The following is a 21,381-nucleotide window of genomic DNA, read 5'->3' as shown; positions in this document are numbered from 1 at the left end:
GGCAGGGACACAGACCCCAAACGGGGCCAGGGACTCCAGAGGAGGACACGGACCCCAAACGGGGCCAGGAATCCTGGGGCACAGGGGAAAAGGGATGATTTCTGAGGGCCTGGAGCACAGGGAGGGCACCGAGAGCGGGACACAGACCCCAAATGGGGCCAGGAACCCCGGGGCACAGAGGGAAAGGAACGATTCCCGAGGGCCTGGAGTGACAGGACACAGGGAATGGGTTTAATGGGATTGAGGAAGGAATTTCTCCCTGTGAGGGCGGTGAGGGGCTGGGCTGGATTTCGCAGGGAAGCTGTGGCTGCCCCTGGATCCCTGGAAGTGTCCCAGGCCAGGCTGGAGTCACCTGGGATGGTGGAAAGCGTCCCCGGATGGGTTTTAAGGTCCCTTCCACCCCATCCCATTCCCTGACTCCACGAAGCTGAAGAAAACACCAAAATTTCTTAAACAGCAGTAACTTTATTGCCCACAGAGAATGCAAACAGTTTCCAGCCTTGCTGCAATCCAGCAAGTCTCCTACTTAACAAGGTTCACAAAAGAAAAAGAAACCCAAACTTATTTATTTCAGAAGGACCCTATTGTTCCTTTGAGCACATTCTCATTTTCAGGTGTTTTATTATTGCTCAAATCTACAGTCTGGTTGTGATTGGCCACTCAGATATGAGATATGCAGGATTAAAAAGGGGATACAGGACTTTTAGGCAGTAATTTTTTTAGTTAGAAAATGTACCTGCTGTAGGGCAGAAAACAATCCCAAAGGAGAAATGTTTGAATTTCTGAGTGCAGACTTTCTTTGGGCACCATTGAACTTGAAAGCAGAGTGGGATATCAACAGACAAAAAAATCCTGTACACTGATTTTGAGAAATAACATAGCACTGACTAAATCTTCACACTAAGGATGCTGTAGTGTCTTCTAAAAAAAAATTTAAACAACCAAAAAACCCCAAAATAAATAGGAAAAATTTATTTCACACCAAAGAAAAGCTTTAAAGGCTAAAAAAAAAAAAAAAAAAGAGAACATCTCCATGAGTCCAACACAATTACTGCAAATACTGAATTACTGACTGTAGTTTTTAGGGCACCTCCCCCAAAATGGGGATCTCCTCATTCCTCTCCAACAACGAGAGAGAGAGCAAATGTCCCCTTCTTCTAGGGCCTTCCATAGCATCATTTTTTTCAAGGAAAAGGAGGAGAAAAGTGTGGCCAGGGCTCTGTGAAGCTTTTCCTGGCTGGCAGTGCCAAAGCAAAGCCAGGGATTGTCCCTTTATCCCTGGATTGGGAGGGCAAAGGTTGAACAAGGGTTAAATTTCAGCTCCCTAAAACTTCCACCCCTCTTCACCTCCTGCCTTAGGGAAAACAAAAAAAATTGGATTTAAAGGCAACAGGAAACCACCCAGGGATGGAAAAGAAAAAAGTTTTGCTGTTTTAAGCAAGGAAATCAGAGACAAAGCTCGTTCCTGGGACAGGGGGATAAAGGGGGACCTCTGGGGCACAGTGACGCTGTGGGGGGCGGATTGAATGCACCAAAAAACACGTGGGAAAGGACAAATCAGCAGTGGTTCCGTGGGCTCTCCACAGAGACATTCAGCAGCACGGAACAGAGGGAGCTCCCTTCCCTCAGACACCCCAAAATCCTGCTCCGCTCCGACAGGACGCTGCAGGATCCCGACTCCACCGCCTCGTGCCAAAGCAAAATAAAAAAGGGATGCATATCTCTTACAAATGGCCAAACTCACAAGCAAAAAAACATCACTGAAACCAGGAATCGTCCAGCTCTACATTTATTGCAGCTATCCAGAGATTTAACAACGCTACCAAAGGTTTACTTACACTAAAAGGGGTGTGGGGAGAGAGGGGAAATGTTCGGTTTTTCTCGGAACATAAAGCCATTGCCACTAGCTCAGCACTGCTGCATCTGCACGGGACAGAAAGGAGCAAATTCTCTACGGGATTAATGGCAAAACTCAACCAAAAGACAGCAGACACACCACTGGAGTGAGTTAAAATGGTCACTGAAGCTTGCAGTCTTCATGGAAGAGAGCCTGGAACTAAAATAACAGAAAAAAAGAAAAAAAAAAAAAAAAAAAAGAAGAAGCTTTTAAACCTCCAGCAGGGCAAAGTGGCCAACAAATGTTTCATATTTACAAATATTGGCAAATTTGGCAGAGCTGCCTGCAAAAGGCAGGTCCAAAATCCCGTTTGGGGGAAGGAATTTCAGCACCAGCACTGCTGCGAGTGAGGTTTGGCACAAGGGAAGGCAGGCCAGGCTCCGGCCAGCCAGGACACGCTGTGCCCAGCGGTCACTTCTGACTCTCAAGGCAGCATTAAAACTCAAAATTAAACTAAAACTCTGAATGGAACCATTTTCCTGGATCAGCAGCGCTTTCCTCCGAGTGTGGGGAGCAGCAAATGCACCCCAAAAGGTGCCTGGTGAAGTCAGGGTTCAACCAGAGCTGGTCTGGCCTGAGAGGGGATTTAAATCCGGCCTGAAATTCCACTTTTGTCACACAGAATCCTTCCAAAATTTGAGGGGAAAGAAGAAGGGGGAATTGTGCAAGGAAATAAAAATTGTGAACAGCAACACTGGGAAGGTTCAAAGAAAAGCCAAACCCAGCTGGGGGATAAATCAGAGACCAGCACTGGCTCCAGTTATCCCAGTCCAGGCTGGGACTGGGAGATCTCATGGAAAGGCTCAGGTTTTCCTGATTAAACCCAGGAAAGAAAGGGGGGCAGTGAAAAACACCCCAAAAATGGACTTAAACAGCTCAGCACCCCTGCCAAGCACTGGGATTGATGCTCTTCCTGTGGCCCAAAACCTTTAAGGATTGCAACACTTCCAAGAAATTTGAGAAATGTCTCAAATGTCCTTAATCTGCCACCAAAATTTGTATTTATGGCCTTGGTGCTTCAGCTCCTTGCACTGTGAAGGTGAAGACACATCTGATATCCATGGAAAACCAGAATATTTTCCTGGACTTGTCATTTTTGGGGTTTCTGAGTGATTTTTGTGCCTCAAGGCAGCTCAAACTGAGTGAGGAGGAAATTACCCAATGCCACAATTTTGTTTTCAAAGACAGCAAAGGAAAAAAAAAAACCCACCAAACTTTGCATTCATGAACTAAAAGTGGCTGCTACAAGCAAGGAGAATTTGTTGCTATGGATTGAAAACAGTTTTTAATGGAGAGAAGAGTTTAATTTTGCTCTTCGAGCAGCAGGCAGGGGCAAGTTGGTAAGTCAAGAACAATTTTCATGCAGATTTTTGGCTGCTGGTCAGCAAAAACTTTAAAAAGATCTCCAGTGAAGCAGGTTTGGAACATCCAAGTGAAGACTTGGGGCTGGGTTTGGACTGGAAATGATGGAGGAAGCACTAAAAGGTGCAGTATTTAAATTCTGTCCCCCTCAGCAAGTCAGGAAAAGATGAATGATCAGACCTTGGGTGTTAATTTTGGTACCACTTTGAAATCTTCCACGTCTTCAGAGCTGCTTCCCCAAGCAGGAAACACTTTTTGTTCATGAATCCAGGCTTCTCTTCCAGGAAATTCTGCCATATTCCCTTAAAAGCACAAGTTTTTTGTCTTATGCCTTGGGGTTGTTCACTCAGAGAACTTCTGCAAAGCAAATATTTAATAGGAATTATTCTCTGAACTGGTGATCCACTTCCAGCGGAATTCCGAGCGTTCTCTTCATCTGCAGGAACAGGAATTGCATCTGCCCAGGGGGAAGGAAAGGAATCCCTCAAGAATTTCTTGGAGAAGAGCAAGAAACAAAACAAAAAGCACCCTTGAAAATTAATTATTTGTCCTTTGCAACCAAAAACCTTCGGAGCTGAGGTTGTCAGGGAAGAGTTTGGTGTTGCCAGCCTGGGATGAGCTCAGCTGTTCATCCTACAAGACTCCAAAATAAACACAGTGGTGGAGGCTGAGAATTGGTGGATGGAAGGAAGGAAAAATGCAGGAGGAGATTGGAAGATTTACCCCAACAACAAAATGGATCTTAAAATCTGAACTGCCTTGCAAAAGATGGGAATTGGAGAAGACTCTTGGTTGGAGAAAGGACCAGAACCAGGCTAAGCGCGGCTTCCAGGTCACTCATTCCATTTTTTGGTGAGCAATCCCATCCCAAGAGAGATTTGGCCAAAGAGACAGAGGGGAACAGGCACTTCTGACACCAAAAGCAGCTGTTTCTTCCTCAGAAGATGAGACCCTGCACCACCCAGGGCCAGCAGGAAGCTTGGCAAACAAACAAAACTCAAAACTGGAGTCCTCTACGAGAGAGCCGAGCGCTCTTCCCGCTGCTGCAGCTTCCCCCACAGCAGCTCTGCATGTCCCAGCCTCTGTTTGTCAAACCTAGAAAGAAGATTCGGGGTCACTCAGCACCTCCAGGCACTTCAGGGCACCTCTGGATTCTCAGAAACCAGAAAAAACTTGGTGGCAACAGCAAATAAATTGCTTGGAGAAGGAAGATTTTAAACGTGGGCTTTAATTGCAGACCCTAAAGGCTGTGGCACCTACCTATTTACTTGCTCTTTTCTGCCTGTACATTTGTATCATTCTCTGACGGAAAACATCAAATGCATCTTCTTTATTCTCTTCCCCTGCAACACCCAAGCCCTCCCCTGCAGAGGTTGCACCCCTAGGGAGCAAAATTTGAGAGTTAGAACACCCCGAGATGCCAAAAAACCCAGCTTTTCCAACACAGGCACAGCTCAGGTGGCACCAATTCTGCACAAATTTGGTGCCTGGCACAGCGAATTATTTAAAATAATCCCCCACCTCCCGTTCCAAGTGCAAATTCCCAGCAGGAAAAAGGGATTTTGTGGATAAAATCAGGTGGCAGAGCAAATTCTGGTATCAGTTTTAACTTTAGGCTTGGTCCTCTGCTGAAAAGATGCCCCAAAAAACCCTTGATTTTGTTATTTCAGAAATTAAGAGGCTTTGAGGAGTGAGCAGGAAACACCAAAAAGCTCTGGATAAAAGGGGATTTTACGGAGTGAAGAGAAGAACCAATTACTAAATTCAATCATTTAATAAAATTAAAATGAGCAGGAACTGCCCCGAGGGCGTGAAGAGAGCACAGAAATCCCTGGAGAAGGAAAATTTCTAGGAGTGTGGACTGGAAAAGTTGTGTGGGCTCAGGGGGAAATTATGAAATAAATAAGATTTCTGCTCCTTTTTCAGGCAGAGGGATGAAGGAATCCATAGGGAAGTATTATCCATGAGGAATTATTATCCATTCTCCATGCTGGACTCTGGATACAGCAGCTTTAAATGACAAAATCAACCTTCTTTTCTTTAAAAAAGTGAATTTTAAAGACAAAACTTACCTCATGGCAGCAGCACTCACCTTTTCCCATGTGCAATAAACCACAAAATTAGAGAAAAAAATCAAATTACTGCCTAAACTTGCAACATTGCTGAATTTTTCTTGTAATTCATGTGTTTGATGGAGCAACAGGGAGATCCTGGGGATAATCCTGTGGGATAAAAACCCTGCCAGGGTGGAATTGGAGCATCCCAAATTTTTCCAGCTGCCCTTACATACACTTGGACAGGTTCTCTGATGCCTCTGCCCCGTGTGCCCAGGCCGTGGCCCTCCTGCCAGCCCATCTTCTGCAGCATCTGGAACCCCACGTTCCTGGGGGTCAGTCTCTTGTGGGAAAATTCCAAATCTTTTGGTTTCTATGGAAAAAAAGGGGGGGGAAAGCAGGAGAAAAACAAAGGAGGGTTGTTAGGCAGGGAGGTGATTTATTAAAAATGGCTCAAATCCACCCCCAGCCAGCCTTAAATTGAGTTTTGTTTGGATTTCTGGATCTAGAGGATTATTTTCTTCTTCAGAAAAAAGTCACTCAGAGGGTAATTCCCTTAAAAATTTTTCTTGAAAAAAATATTCTTTATAAAAAAATCCTTAAAAAAAAGCTCCTTAAAAGAAATTCCTTTAACAAAATATTCCTTTAAAAATAATTCCTTTAAAAAAATCCTGAAAAAAAATTACTTTAAAAAAAGGAAATTCCTTTTAAAAAAAGATCAATTTCAGCTCCTCAGACTGTTTAATTACATTGTTAAAATGGCAAATAACAACCCTTTGTACTTTATACAGTTGGTTTTTCTAAAATAATAAATATTGAGTGATTTGCTGACTCAATCTCTGTTACAAATACAGCACCAGTTAGATAAAACCTCACCAATTTTGGAAAATCACAAGATTGTTTTCCGAGCAGCAAAGCACCCAAATCTTTATTTTTTAAATAGAAAATTAACACCCAGCTTTGCAATAATCAAAAAAAAGGTGGTTAAAATCTAAAATATTAAAGTTTAGAGGAGCCACAGCTTTAGTCCAGATTTTTTCCAGAACAAAGTTTCTCATTTTTAGTTTGATTCTGTGGCTGGAACACAAATTTTTTACCTTTTTTTTCTTTGTGACAGGGCAGCCCCGGGGTCTGTCATAAGCAATCCTGACAGGTTCATGCACTGCAAGGCAAATCAAAGACAAAATTCAGCTGGAAAGCAAAATTATTTTAGTAAAGAACTCCAAAACACAGCCAAAAAAACCTCCAAAAAGTGCATTTCAAGCCTAACTCAATGCCTGGACCTAAAACAGAATCAATAAGAAAAATCAGAGCAATAAGAAAGATCAGAACTCAGAAATATCAAAAATATACTCAGAGAATATTGGAAGATGTTTGATACAAACTTTGCTGTTGGCCCATAACACAAATTATTTATTCAGCTTCTCCTTTGCCCCTTGAAAAAAGTGAATTTTGTGTTCAGTTTTGCGTGAAATGCAATTTTTTAAATCAACAACCAGCAACAAAGCACCTAAACAAAAAAAAAAAAAAAAAAAACAAGCGGGATTTTTGTCCAAATTCTCTTTTGTTTCGATAGAAAACGGAAACATTTCCATGCCCACTGACCTTTGGGTTCTTCTATGAGGCAGATCCTTTTGGAAGCAGGGATCATCCCAACTTTCAGGGACTTGCTGCTGATTCGTTTGCGGGGGAATCGGGCGCCGGGGGCCGGGGGCGGTGCCTGTGTCGACAGATTTGGTACAGCACCATCAGAAGGGCTGGAAAGCTGCATTTCACCTCCTGCAATTTCCTCTCCTGCTCTGGAAACCAGCTCTTCCTCTAGGTTTGCCACACTTCTACCTGCTGGCACGTCCTCCTCTTCCCCCTCCGTTTCTTCCAGAGGTTGGGAGGTTTCCTCCTCAAACTCAGCTTCCTCCTCGTTGTCTTCTTCCTCTTCTTCTTCTTCCTCCTCCTCCTCTTCCTCTTCTGACATCTCCAGGGTTCTCTCTGTAGCTTTAGCACTTTCTCCAGCCTCAGCTGCCTCAGCACTGAAGTTGATGGAAGGGCACAACTCATAAACTTTCATTCTGTAGAACTTGAAAGCGGAGCTGTTTTGATCCTGGAGAAACCTGAGCCAATGAAAAACCAAAAATCCAGGGAAAATAAGGTCAGGAAGAGATTTTCTTCAGCTGGAACGATGCAAGATAATAGAAATCAGTCTCTGGTTGATTTTTGAGTGGTCACTCCACGTGTGTTTGGGGAGAACTGGAGGATTCCCTTCCTACAAACAGCAATTTTCCCCCAAAGCTGATGTTCAGCAGCACTTCCCAAACCCTGCTGGGAAGAATTAATTCAGCGGAATCATCTTGAAAATTCACTTTTGTTTCAGGATTCAGGTTGATTATTAGGATCAAAAAGAAATAAATCTATGCATTTGGGAGAAGTGGGGTTTTTTCTGAGATATTTCAGATATTCACCATTAATGGAAGTGCTGAAGACACCAGGGAGAATTGCCCCAAATCCTCTGTTCTTGAACACACTAAAAACAGAGATCTCAGCAAAAAATGAAAGGAAAAGGAAGCATTTTGGGGGTTGTGATGGGTTTCCAGAGGCAGGTGCAGGTACTCACCAGAGGTCGGGGTTATCTGCACTGTTGTCTATGCTGAACTGCTCGATTTCTGGTCCTACCTGAGCCACAAACTTGGCGAGTTTCTCTGCAGTTTCCATGGTTTTGGCATCCACTGCAAGGGACAAAATGTTCTGTTAGCATCACCCAGAGCCTGGAAAGGTCAGTGCAAGCTGAGAACTAGCCACTTCACAAATAAATAATAAAAGAAATGATGGTTAGGATTTCCAACAGAAATTATTTTCATGGATAACTGGTTTGCAGGAGAAATTTTTTTCTATAAAATTCCACATCTAACCCCGAATCCTCACTCACCATCAGGAAACTGAGAGGCCAACGGTGGGAAAAGCTCTGGTGATGGTGATAAATCCTCAGGATCTGCTTTTCCCTCTGCTGGCACAGAAACCTCGGAGCTGGTGGCACCTTGGGAGGCTGAGGTGGCGTCGAGGGCAGGGCTCTGCTGGGACAGGCTGGAATCTGGCACGGAAATCTTTGCCTGGATTGAACCTGGAAGATGTTTGTCTTGGTGCTTCAGCACTGTCCCAGCTGACAGCACAGTCTGGGTGCCTGTGGTTGCTCTCCTCACCTTCCTCGCCCTGGTGCCACGGGGTGGGAGAATTCCAAGTTTTTTCCTCTTGAAAAGCCTCCTTTTAATGCTGGCGACTTTCCTGGCGTAGAGCATGGCCCGGAGGGACTCCGGGGCAGCTCCCTCCCCACCCACGGTCCTTCTCTGCACCTCTGACAGCCTCAGCCTGTAATATTTGTACTCCAGACTGTCCTCGTCAGACAGGAACCTGAGGAACACAGAAATGAAAGGAGAACTCAGCTGAAAATTCTTAATTTTTCAAGCCAGGAAATCTCAGCGATCCAGCTTTTTCTTTTTTTTTTTTTTTCCAGGTGTTTAGCGTGAGGCTGAGCAGGTTTCTCTGGGAATAACAAGTCTAGAGCAGCAAGGAAAGTGTGCCAAGCAAATAAATAATGGAGGGTTTGACATAAATCGTTTGGGTAATTAATCAGCTCACACATGGAGAGGTGCTGTCATACACTGGAGATGTCTCAGCTTCCCTTTTCCAACTCGTGGAACTCTAAATCCTGTTACCTTGCTGGATGTCTCCATCACCTGCATTTGCTCCTAAATGCAAATTGCTTTTAACACCTCGGATTTGGATCGACAAAGAGCCATTATTGGCACATCAAAAGGAACGGGATCTCCTCCCCACAACACAAACACCAGGATCATTTCCAGGGACAGCAGGATAATTAGCTCCAGGAAAACATTCTCCAAAAAAAAAAAAAAAAAAAAAAAGCTGATTAAATATACAATAGGCTTTGATCTTTTCCATTGAGTGAAAGGCTGAACTTAATTACATCTACTCCAAATACCCCAGCCCCAGTTCCCACACACCCACCAATATTCGGGACAGTTCTTCTGAGCATTCCTGTCTTTGGCAGACAAAGTTCCTGACACGATGCTGGTCACCAGCTGCTCGATTGTGTCCACAACTTTCCTGTCAGCTCGTTGTGGGGCTGCGGGGAGAAATAAAAACCAGTCAAACCCACTCGTTGTTTTATTCTCATCAGCAGAGTGACAAGATACAAGATGCTGTCATTTTTATTTTTTCACAGGTTGATATTTGCAATTTTTCAAGGTATTAAGAGGCAACAGAATCCCAGGAAGGCTGGGGTGGGAAGGGACATCTGGAGATCCCAAATCCAACCCCTGCCCAGGAGTGGGTGACACAGGAATGTCTGGTGGGGTTGGGATGTCCCCAAAGGAGGCTCCAGGTTCCCTCCCTGGGCAGCTGCTCCAGAGCTCTGCCACTTCCATGGAAAGAAATTCTTCCTCATGGGGAGGTGGAACTCATTGTGCTTTAGTTTGTGGCCATTACCCCTTGTCCCGTCACTGGGAAGAGCCTGGCACCATCCTCTGGACACTCTTTGGGGATATTTGTATGGATTTTGGGATCCCCTCTCAGCCTACCCTTCTCCAGGCCCAGCCCCACAGTCTCTCCTCAAGCTCCAGACCCCAAATAATTTCTGGAGCCTCTCCTGGTCTTCCTGGAACAGTGGAGCCCAGAACTGGGCACTCCAGAGGGAGCAGAGGGGCAGGATCCCCTCCCTGACCTGCTGGAAATGCTCTTCCCAAGGAACCCACACTTTCCAGTGCATCCTTCCCAAATTAAAATAAATTAAGGAAAACTCTAAACTTTAACTGAGATTCTGCACCTGTTCATTATTATTAAAAACACCACGGTTTAAAAAAATATTTTTGGCTCTCCTAGGTAAGTGAAATCATCCTTAAAAAGGCAATTTCTTCATGGAGCAAAAGGATTTTGTGGAAAATCCGTTTATTTGAACGCTGCTCCAAAGGGCTGAGTGACAAATTTTCAACCATTCGGTGTCAGCACTGCAAGGCCTCCCTGAGAAAGGATCTGAAGCTCAGTTAGGAAAAACCAGGATGAGCAGGAATGTTTTAGGCAGGAAGAATCACTGGCATAACCCAGGGATGGGGTATGAACATCTCCAGAGGAATGCACCTGGATCTGATTAAAGTGGTGATGGTGACATCTCCAGATTTGCATATATGCAAATATTCACTCTGTAGTAAAGGCAGTTCCAGGTTGGTCCTGGCCTCCCTACCTTGAGGTGGTGAAACTGGGATGAAAATCCTGGATTTAAGGTCTAAACAGGTGCCAGAAAGGGGAGGAAGGACACGGTTTCACAACAAAAATGCCAACAGAGAGCATTCACTCCCTGCCCCAGCCCTGATTTGGGATTTACCTGGAATTCCCAGAGTCAGGAATTCCTGACCTGATGAAACCATAAAAATCAAACACATCCTGCAAAGCATCTCCCAGCAGCGCCCTCCCTTTTTTACCTTTGGTGTCAGGGGAGGGTGCTTTGAGCTGCTCCGTGGATTCTGGCTCTGGTTTTTTCATCTGGATCGGGTATCCACTCTTCTCCAACCAAGCCTTCAAGTTCTCAATGTACTCCCTCCCAAACAGCGTCGAATCATCAAAATTTGGGAATAATGTCGGTGCTGGAGCCATCTCCTGGAGCCCCACAGCCTCCAGGATTTTCTCCTGCCTGAAAACAGAGGCCAGAGCAAAGGTCTGCCCCAGCAGGGCCAGGGATTTACGACAGAGGGACACAGTGGTCTCGAAAGCATTGGCCATTTCTCTGGGATTGCCAAACCCATTGGTTTTAATGCTCAGCTCGTAGGCATTGCAGGCCATCAGCAGCGGGGTGACCCCCTTGAGGAGGCGGTCCTGGAGCCTCATGATGTATTTATCAAAAGGTTTGATGATCTCAAAGAAACAATTCTTGGTTTTCACCGCCCCCTTGTCCAGCAGCATGTTCAAGAACTCGTTGTCCACCTTGGGGGTTTTCAGGGCGGCGTGCTGTAAACTCTTGATGGTGAAGAAACAATAATCTCTGTGCTCTGGCCTCAGGGAGCACTTGAAGGAGGCCAACATTTTGGCACAGGTCTCAGTCTCCAGCTCGAAGAGGGCCCCGAAGAGCCGCGAGAACTCGGCGTCGTTTTTGATGGCGTGGAACCCGGCCCACTTGATGATTTCGATGCCGAAGGTGGAAAAAATGTCAGATTTATCCACCAGGTCAAAATTGAGGTTCCTGAACACGTGGGCAGGCTTCGGCAGCCTCAGGATGGGTCTCTGGGCTGCCAGAGGGCGTGGGGGCAGCTTGGGGTTGGGGCGCTGCTGGAGGGGCACCGGCCTCTGGCTGGGGTGTTCAGCAGCTTCCAGAGGCTGATCCAGCGGTTTGGGATCGAGGCCTGGCTGTGGCTTTTTCATGTTCCACTTCTTGAGGGGAGCTTTGATGTCTCCTTTGAACACTTTTGCCTTCACCACCCCCCTGGTGAGGCGCTTGCCCCTCAGGATCCTCCCCCTGCCCACGCCTCCCCTCCGCAGCGGGGGCCGGAATTCGCTGTCCGGCGCCCCGAACTCCACCTCGTATTCCTGGTTCTCCACGCTGCCATATTCCTCTTCCATGAGCCCTGGCGACCTGAAATCCCCTAAAATATCCGAGGAGCTAAAATCAGGTTCGTGTGGCCCGCTGGCTTCCCAGGAATCCGAGGGGCCGTAGTCCTGCTCGTGAGGTGCCAGGCCCCCATAGTCCCTCTCCCGCCCATATTCCCGGTTTTGGTGTCCATACTCCCGGTTGTGGGGAGCAGGGTGCCCATATTCCCTGGTTTGGGCAGCTGCACGCCCGTATTCCCGGTTTTGGGAAGCGGGACGTCCATAATCCCGGCCAAATTCCCGCTCCCGGGGCGTGGGGCGGCCGAATTGTTCGTGGAAATAATTTTCCTTGCGGAGCAGAGGGCTGGCGGCTCTGTAGGAAGGGCCAGGATAGTCTTCCCTGGGATAATCTTCCCTGGGATCCTCACTCCAGTCCTCGTGCTGGGAGTTGTCGTGAGGGAACCTCCCGTCGTCGTGGAAGCTCTGGTTGTAGCGGGGCCGGGGCAGCGGCCTGGAGTGAGCTGGGGAAAATAAAACCAGGAAGAATTTAGGGGTTGAAAAGAGTCAAAATACCGAAATTTCTGAAGGAAATCCACATATCTGACTTCAGGATATTCCCATATTCCAATCCCTACAGAGACTGAGGAGAGCAAGTTCTCCTCTAAACCCCAGTTTGTCTTTGCTCATCACTTTCTCAGATTTTCATCTTCTACTGGGGTTCCTGAGACATAAAACCCATCAAAACCCCGAACTTTCAGTTTCCCAGAATTAAAACTGTCAAAGACCTCCAAGACCATCAACTCCAAGCTTTGACCAATCCCCACCTTGTCACCCAAACCAGATTTCCCAGGAGGAATCTCACAGTTGGACAGAAGCTCCTATCTCCTGCAAACTCAACCACAATTATCTAATTATTGCAGGAAATTCTAGGATTTCTCATTATCCAAGATCCCCGTTCCTCAATCCCAGAAGTTCGATTCCGAAAGTAAAGAATACTTGAAAAAAAAATGAAGTATTTAATATAAATTATTTCTCCAGGGCTCATACAAGTCTAAAAATAACAAATTTCATTTTAAAGCTCTCCTATGAATGCCTATCCCTGTGAATGTGATCCAAGTGTTTTGCTGGACATTTTATATCTCAAATTTAGGAGGCAAAATAAATTTGGGGATCACGTTTTGTGTTATGTTCATGAGGTCAATGTCCTGCTTTGAGCTATTTCTCCTAAAATAACACCAAACACAAAGACCCGAAGGCTTCCAGTGCACTCCTACGTTTATTTAACTTATCAGCCATCAACAGAATTCCATCCTGCAGCAACGTCCCTGGAGACCTCGCTGAAATTGGACCCACTCTCTGATGCTGCCTGAACAGAATTCCTTTGTCTGAATTTCCATTTTTTTCCCCCCCGCCTTAGAATTTGCACGGTGTCAGTCCTGCCCAGCTGTTCGCCTCTTCCATAAAAATGGATGTGGAAAAACACCAGCACAAGGCAAATAAATGGCAGGCGATGGAAGGCTGCTCCCGGAACAGCCGCCACATCCCCCGGCGCGTCCGTCATCCCGCTCTTCCCTACCTTTGAAATGATGGATGGTGTCCCCCGCGGCATCGCTCCGCTCCATGCGGTACCGTTTAACTTTGTCCTGCACCACGGCCTCGAACGTCTCCCGGGTGATCCTCCGAGAGGCCATTTTCCCCCTGGAGCCGCCCCGCACAACGCGGCCGCCGCCCGGGGCACGGCCTGGCGCGGGTCCGGGGTCCCGCGGGGCGCCGAGCTCCCGCCGCGGCCTGAGGGGAGGCGCAGCCTGAGGGGAGCCTCACGGTTCCCCGCCGCCCCCCGCGCAGCGCCGGGAGGAGGAGCGGAGCCGGAGCCGGAGCCGGAGCGGAGCCCGAGCCCGAGCCCGCCCCGCCCTCACCGAGGCGGCCCCGCCCGCCCCGGCCCCGCCGCCGCCGCCGCCTCCCGCCACACCGGGACCTCCCAGCGGCCCGCGCGGGGTGCCGCCGGCCCCGCCCCCTCCGCCGGTAGCCACGCCCCTCCCGCCGGCCCCGGGACTCCCGGAGACCGCTGCTGGTCACGCCCCCTTCTAGGCCGCGCCCCCGAGCCGGTCTAACCGCGCCCCCGCCCTCACACCGGCCGCGCCCCCTCGGCCATTCCACCCCGCCCTCAAACCGCGGTTGGCCGCGCCCCCGGACAGGCGGATCCCGCCCCCTCCCGCCGCGCCTGCGCCGCGCGGAGCCGCCTCATCCGCTGCAGGCGGGCGGTGGTGGCGCGGCGCTGCGGGCTCGGGGCGGTGCTAACGGCGCGGGCGCGCTGCCGGTAAGCGGAACGGGAGCGAGGGGAGCGGCCCGCGGCCTCCCGCTCCAGGGGCGGGGCGCTGGGGCAGCGCGGGCGCGCCTCGACGCGCTCCGCACACTGCGCGTGCGTGGGAGCGGCCGGGCGCGGGGCGGTGCGCATGCGCGCTGCGCCGCCCCGCGCTCTTTTTCGCTCGCCGTGAGGGCGAACGGCGTGAGATTAGGCAGCGGCGCATGCGCGGAGCGGGCGGGGCCTGCGTACGGCGGCCGAGTGGGGCCGTCCCGCCCTCGCCTTTTGTCCGGCGGGGGCGGCCGGCGGGAGCCCAGGTGGGTTGTGAGGGGAAGCGCGGCCGCGGGTGCGCCCCGGAGCTGCCCCAGCACTGCCGCCTTCCTTCAGGGTCTTCTCCGCGTCGCTGGGAGCAGCGGGGTGGGATCCCGTAGGCTTGCGGGGCCTGCTGAGGGGGTGTGGGATGCGCCGGGGCCCGGGAGGAGCGGGGTAGGGGCGGGCTGAAGGGCCGGGACCGTGACCGGGCACGGTGCCCTCTGTGCCGCAGCGAGAGCCGTGTCACGGTAACAAATCCTGAAACCCTATCAAAATCCTGGAATGCTGCTGAAATATGTCCTTATCTCTCTTAATTGCCATATTTTTCCCCTTAAATAAAAATCCGGTCATGCGTCTGTATATTTTTCGCTTAGAGTTCTGAGTTTTTGTTTTGAGGAAGAACACCCCTCTTGCTTTGTTTCTGGTTGGCATTAGAAGGTTTTGCAGTAAAATGAGCTGTGGCCTCTCTCGACAGCAGGACACGGAGGTGCTTTCATCCCATCCCAGGAAAATGGGGTCCAAACAGATCGCCCAAGAAACGTTTGATGATGCAGTGCAGGAGAACATCACCGAGTTTGAGATGGATCCAGAGGAGGCTGTGAGAGAAGCTGTGCAGCAGTTTGAGTCCCAAGGTATTGTACATGCAGCTGCTTTTGCAGCTCGGTTGTTACGGGCTGAGGTTTTACAAATCCGAAGGTTTAAGAGAAAGCTGTAGGCAAAGATGGATCATCCAGCATTGGAAAGGAGCCTTTGTGAAGTGGAACAGAGACACCATTAATGCTGACCTGGTTTTGTGGATTAATTATGACTGGAAAACTGCTTAGAGGGAAACCGGAGGGTGAAATTTGGTCAGTGAAATGAAATTCTTTCTTTTTTCCCCTCAACTGACACCTAGCTTTGTTCCAGGATGAATTTGACCTTACAGTCAGAATTTAACATCCCAGCATCTTTACAACAAGTTCATCTTTGTTCTCTGTGAACTTGGCAGATTTTCCCTAGAGCTGGAACTAATACTGTTTATTTGACTCTAGTTATCTTGGAACCAATCTTGGTTTTATTTCCCATTTTAGGTGTGGACCTGAGCAATATTGTGAAAGCTGTGCGACCTCCTGCCTCTGAGAACGGGCAGAGGCAAAAGCATCAAATCCTGCTGGTAGGAGCACAAATTGATGATGTCTCCTAAGGATCAGGGTTATATAATAATATAAGTACTAGGCCAACTTCTGCCTCTGTCCCATTTCTCTGGGAGCTCTTCAGGCAGTTAATCCCATCTATTCTTCAAACTGGGAACGAGATAAAAATTCCAAGAGCTTCTTGCACTTTTCAGGGGAGGATCTGTGTAAGTGAGGTGGGGGTCAGGCTCTGCTCCAGGGACAGGACAACAGGGAACAGCCTCAAGCTGTGCCAGGGGAGGCTCAGGTGGGACATCAGGAGGAATTTCCTCATGGAAAGAGTGGTCAGGCATTGGAACGGGCTGCCTGGGGAGGTTTGGAGGTGTCCAAGGAATAATGACAGGATGTGGCTCTGGGCTGGTGACAAAGTGGGCAGTCAGTTCCCCTATCCCACATTGCTCCAAGCCCCATCCAACCTGGCCTTGGACACTTCTGGGGCTGGAATGTGCTGGCAGGACCCAATTCACCTGCTGCTGGTCAGACTGGTGCCCAGTGGAGGTGTGACAGTGGTGGCAGAGGGAAGTCCCTGTCCTTCCAAAGGGTTCTGTGCACAACGCCCAAATGCTGCTCTTTAAGACAACCATTGCTCCCATAACATCAAACTGATTTAAACTTAAAACTATCGCTAAAAATAAACAAGTTGCTCTTCTTCCTGCACAGTTCAGGTGCAGAACTAACCCTTGGTGTCTCCCTCAGACCCTGGATGCCCTGGGGAGCACCGTGGCCGAGTCGGACGTGGCGGAGCTGCCCGAGCAGCTCTCGGCCTTCGCGGCGCAGTGCAAGGAGCAGCTGGCGTTCCGCTACCTGGCCGGCCAGAACGGGGCCTACCCCGTGGTGTTCTCTGCCTGCCAGCTGGCTTCAGGAGACAGGGATTTACTGCTCCAAGCCTTCTCCACCCTGTCTGCCTTGCTGGATGGGCAGCCAGACCTGCTGGATGCCGCCGGGCAGGAGCTGCTGCTGCAGACCCTGCGGGAACAGCGGGAGGACGCGGAGATGACGCTGGCGGGGATCCGCTGTGTCCGGCACGCCTGCCTCAAACACGAGCAGAACAGGCAGGACTTTGTCAAGGGTGGGATCCTCCCTCTCCTCACTGGAGCCATTATCCAGCACGGGAACAGCGCTGACGTGGTCAGGACGGCGGCCTCGGCCCTCAGGATCATGACCTTTGACGATGACATCCGTGTGCCCTTTGGTCACGCCCACGACCATGCCAAGATGATTGTTTTGGAAAACGATGGGTTGAGAGTCCTCATTGAAGCTGCAAAAGGTAAAATTAGCCCCGGGGCTGTTGATCCTAATCGGGAATCACCCAGGATTTCTTTCTTTACTGTCTCGGGAATCAGCTGTGATTTCTTCTCTCATTGTCTAACTCGAAGCTCCTCAGAGGTGATTCAGGAATTTGTCACTGAAACGGGGTTTAATTCTGTTGATGAAATGTGCCTGAGAGAGCCAAAAAGTGCCACTGGTGCTGCTGATAACCTCTGGAGCAGTCAAATGTCAGAGCTGTTTGTTGCTGTATTTAGGAAGTATTTTACAGGTTTAGGGGCAGTTACCTCTGCTGAGGTGCTTCTTGCCAAGAAAACACATTCTGGCTCTGCCTAGAAACAGGTGTCATCTCTTGTTTTAATGTAAAATGTTAAATATATTGTTTAAATTAAACAAATTAATTCTGCAGGACCCTCCCTGCCTGTAGTTACTCCATCCCTCCTCTCTCCTCTGCAGCGTTCATGGATAACTCCGGGGTTCTCAGTGAGCTCTGTGCCACCCTCTCTCGCCTCTCTGTCAGGAATGAATTCTGCCAAGAAATTGTGGACCTTGGGGGCTTAAATTTTATGGTGACTCTCCTGGCTGACTGTATGGATCACCCGGTGAGCAATGGGAAGTGCTTTGGGAATGGGTTGGAGGGAACATCTCATTCGAAGGAATGAGGTTCATTTTAGTGAGTGACCCTTAGCCTGTGCAATATTTTAGGTGCAATTAGGGTTGGAACCCCTCTGATCCTCATTTACAGCCATATATATGGAATTAACTGCTCTGCAGGTAAGATCTGTGAGCTCATAGTTAAGTTACTCCTGTGTCTTCCACCCTCCAAGAGCAGAACTCTGCCTCCTCCCAGAAAAGCTGAATGCTTGGTTTTCCACCATTCCAACTAGAAGAGATCCAGGAGGATTTAGCTGCTCGAGTCCCAGAGGTTGATGTTTGATTCTTTGATCTTCACTGATGGCTTGACAAGAAATTTTCAAGGTCCCTTATGTGGCAAGAAAGTGACTGAGGGTAGAGTTACTCCTTGTAACTGATAATTACCACAACCATTGGCGTGGAGTTGCTGGGGGATGTTCTGGTTGGCTTTCCAAAGTCTCAAACTCTCTCTGCTGTTTTTTGCCCTGTTTTTTCTCCATGGAGCAGGACGTGGTGAAGCAGGTGCTCAGTGCCATCCGTGCCGTGGCCGGGAACGACGACGTCAAAGACGCCATCGTGGATGCCGGGGGCACCGACCTCATCGTGCTGGCCATCAGCCACCACCTGGGCAACCCTCAGGTACCACCCTCCAGGGGCTTGGGAATTCCCTCTGGGATGGGCATGGAGCTCAGCTTGAGTTGCAGGATGTGTGTTTATACATCAGCAATGTATAAACCTTGAATACTCAGTTGTAGAGAGCATGCCTGGCAAATATTTGTGTGAATTTAAAGGTTTTTACACCGTATATTGTTTTATTTTTTCTCATTCCTGAATCACACAGATAGTGGAGACGGTGTTCTACACCTCTGGCATGCAAAACACAGAATCATGAAGGTTGGAAATACCTCTAAGATCAGTATTCCAACCCTCCCTTTGGTTTACTTGCCAGAGCAGCAGGATACCGCGGTGGGAGAAACTTCAAAACAATAAAAATAAATCAAAAACTCCCAGAAAAGGAAACAAACCTCACTTCTATTTCCCTTCAAGCCACGTTTCCAGGCAGTGAGCGTGCTCCCCTCTGTGTTGCAGATCTGTGAGCAGGGCTGTGCAGCCCTGTGCATGTTGGCCCTGCGCAAGCCCGAGAACTGCAGCGTCATCATGGAGGGCGGTGGGGCCTTGGCAGCCCTGCAGGCCATGAAGGCTCACCCACAAGAGGTGGCTGTCCAGGTACGTCCCTCACAGCACTTGGTGAGTCAATCAGGACTGCTCTTGGCTCTCTTACCTGTTTCTGTGGGATCTTTCCCTTTACTCATCAAATTCCAACAGGTTTTGAGGGTGTTGGGAAGGCAGTGACTCAATGCAGCCCCCCTGCATTTGTCACCCTGATCTGCTCAAAGCAAAACTTAATTTAGGTTTCACATCCATCTGGCTGTGGGTTCCTAAAGATGTGGAATGCCACACTCCTCTTCCAGGCATTCTTTTTCCTTCTGGGAAGAGCAGAATGGGGATGGGCTCCTTCCAACCCAGCCTGTGCCATCTTTCTCCAGGATCAAATAAACCACCTGCATGGAAAGAAGTTTGCCCCTGGTTTCTCCTGCAGGTTTCAGCAGGTTCTGTGTTCGCTTCTGTGCTTTCCAGAGTACTAAAATACCATAGAAAATATTTTCTGAAGGAGTCGTTTTGAGTTAAGTGCCTGGAACAGCATAGGAGGGGTGGGAAGGTGGGGCTGCTGCACTGGAGAATTCTCTCTTAGCGTTACTTAAAAATTAATTGATATTGGCTGATGTTGGATATTTGTACAGAGATTCAACACAAACTTCAACAGGGAATAACATCCATGGATTTTATTCTTCCAGGGAACGGTTTGTTGCTCTCTGCAGCATCTCACATTTGGGTTTCTCAAGAAATACTCTTTAGCTGGAGTCAGATCTGCTTTGTGCGTGCTACAATCTCCCATGGCTGTGTTTCCCTGTGAACCCCACTGACCCCTGTGCTTGCCCTGTGTCCCCAGAAACAGGCCTGCATGCTGATCCGCAACCTGGTGTCCCGGAGCCGGGACTTTTCCCAGCCCATCCTGGAGATGGGAGCCGAGAACCTGATCACGGAGGCTCGCGCGGCGCACAGGGACTGCGACGACGTGGCCAGGGCTGCCCTCAGGGACCTGGGCTGCAAAGTGGAGCTGCGGGAGCTGTGGACGGGCCAGAAGGGGAGCCTGGCTCAGTGAATCCTCATTCCACCGAGCAGGGAAGCTCCAAGGCGTCTCTGTCCCTGAAGTCTTGTGGGAGAAGCGACGGGCATGGATCGTTTGGCGCCGATGCCCAGCTGGAGTATCCAAAGCAAATGCCTGGCTTGGGAGGCTGCAGGGAACTTTTTTCTTGGGAGCTACGGCTGAAATGGCTTTCTGCATTCACAGGCTGCAAAATCAACTCTGTGTAGTGATCATTCCCTGGATCATCTAATGCCTGAAGATGATCTGCTCCCCGCTGTCACCCCTCGTGTGCAGGACGGGGCTGTTCCCGCTGCTCTGATCCCCGCGGTGACAGCAGGAGTGGCTCTTTCCTGTCTGGAGTTTGGCACCGTGGCTGCTGGTTCCCATTTGTCCCTCTGCCCATGGAGCTGGTCACGGGCTGGATGAGGAGGAATCCCAGCATTTGTGAATGTGCTCTGTTCTGTTCCCTTGTTCTTTTACTGCTGACCCTACTCTGTGTTGCTGCTTTGTTTGGGATTTTTTCCGCCAGCGTAACATTTTAAACAAAAAAAAGCAAAGTAAGGATTTGGGATAATACGGCCCAAAGGAACCATTGGCATCCAGGAGGAAAGTTCATGTTCTCCCTCAGTGAGAGGAGCAGGGCAGGGACTGGGAGTGGGGGTGGGAATTCTAAAGTGGGGCCAAGCTGGCAGTGGTTCCACGCAGCGGGAAGCACTGGGAAGCCCAGGCTTTGTCACCTCTTAGCACTTCCCTGGATCCAGGAATGCTTTAATTGTAGTGAAGAGGCCAAGAACCTCATGGACTGACGCAAAACTGTGGACTTGTGGGCAAAGCAGGCCCCGGAAGGGCTCTGAAGTCTCAGCTGAAGGTTTTTGCTGGGCCGTGTTACCAGCCCTGCTCTGGTGCTGAGCCTTCCTCCTGCGCTGCTGCCGCCGCTGTTTTTTGTGAGTGGATGTTTTTAATGTGATATTCTCTGTAGAATTGGTGACCTTATAAAACATACAAACGTTCCAGGGGTGCTCGGCTCTTTGTGGAGCCTTTCTGTGGCAGGAAAAGCAAGGTGCTGGAAATGCCTAAGTGCTGAGTTTGTGAGTAAAAACCTCCTGCAGCCCTGCTGCTGTGTGCCAGCAGATTGCAAAGGTCAGTGTGTTCTTCAAAGCTTCCTACCCCCGTGGGGGAGGAGAGGCTGCCTGGCTCCTCTCTGCCTGCTGGGGGAAGAGCTGGAGGGGTTTGTGCACTGCTCTGACCCCTGGCTGGGTGAAAGGGCCTCGTTCCTTCACGGCAAAGTGGACAAGAGCTGATGAAGAGATGCAGAGCTCCTACATTTTGGGGAGAACCTGATTGCTGGGGGCAGCGTGTTTGGTGCAGCCTGTGCCTCCCAGGCTTGGCCTTTCTGGGGAGTTTGGGATGGGGGAAAAGCAGCCCCAAGGCTGGGGGAGAATCAAACAGAGGGCTCCCCGCGGGATTTAATTTCCTTCCCCTTTTACCAAGAGTTGCTGGAGCTGAGCTCCCGCCTCCAGCCCTGAGGGGCCGCGGGGACCGAGCAGAGCCGCAGCCTGGAGGACACCGGGGGCGTGCTGGACAGCGGAGCC

General features: G+C 49.5%; 2 protein-coding genes across 10 annotated transcripts; one reads left to right on the top strand and one right to left on the bottom strand.

The window, feature by feature from the left end:
- Window positions 1–1,433: 1,433 nt before the first annotated feature.
- Window positions 1,434–13,757, bottom strand: SUGP2 (SURP and G-patch domain containing 2). Of its 6 annotated transcripts, none has more exons than XR_014227130.1 (10): window positions 13,472–13,757; window positions 10,797–12,416; window positions 9,328–9,445; window positions 8,234–8,712; window positions 7,922–8,033; window positions 6,919–7,421; window positions 6,411–6,475; window positions 5,550–5,686; window positions 3,440–4,640; window positions 1,434–2,056 (listed from the first exon to the last, which is right to left on the bottom strand). XR_014227130.1 is itself a non-coding variant. In XM_082298065.1 (10 exons), the coding sequence occupies exons 1-9, from the start codon at window positions 13,584–13,586 to the stop codon at window positions 4,520–4,522; spliced, it is 3,270 nt and encodes a 1,089-aa protein (XP_082154191.1). In that variant the 5' UTR covers window positions 13,587–13,757; the 3' UTR covers window positions 1,434–4,354. The 6 variants fall into 6 exon arrangements, 4 of the variants coding, with proteins under 4 accessions (XP_082154191.1, XP_082154192.1, XP_082154193.1 ...); XM_082298065.1 differs by having other exon boundaries at window positions 1,434–4,354; window positions 4,520–4,640; XM_082298066.1 differs by having other exon boundaries at window positions 1,434–3,616; window positions 4,520–4,640.
- A 324-nt stretch (window positions 13,758–14,081) lies between these two features.
- Window positions 14,082–20,802, top strand: ARMC6 (armadillo repeat containing 6). 4 transcript variants are annotated; one of them, XM_082297987.1, is made up of 8 exons: window positions 14,082–14,212; window positions 14,988–15,141; window positions 15,580–15,662; window positions 16,378–16,948; window positions 17,404–17,549; window positions 18,088–18,219; window positions 18,670–18,807; window positions 19,592–20,802. In XM_082297987.1, the coding sequence occupies exons 2-8, from the start codon at window positions 15,021–15,023 to the stop codon at window positions 19,802–19,804; spliced, it is 1,404 nt and encodes a 467-aa protein (XP_082154113.1). In that variant the 5' UTR covers window positions 14,082–14,212; window positions 14,988–15,020; the 3' UTR covers window positions 19,805–20,802. The 4 variants fall into 4 exon arrangements, with proteins under 4 accessions (XP_082154113.1, XP_082154111.1, XP_082154112.1 ...); XM_082297985.1 differs by having other exon boundaries at window positions 14,985–15,141; XM_082297986.1 differs by lacking the exon at window positions 14,082–14,212 and adding an exon at window positions 14,439–14,514 and having other exon boundaries at window positions 14,985–15,141.
- Window positions 20,803–21,381: the final 579 nt, after the last annotated feature.

The sequence above is a fragment of the Coloeus monedula genome, assembly GCF_965178545.1.
Source record: "Coloeus monedula genome assembly, chromosome: 27".
In the NCBI taxonomy this organism is placed as follows: domain Eukaryota; kingdom Metazoa; phylum Chordata; class Aves; order Passeriformes; family Corvidae; genus Coloeus; species Coloeus monedula.
This window is presented reverse-complemented; position numbering and strand designations above follow the sequence as displayed.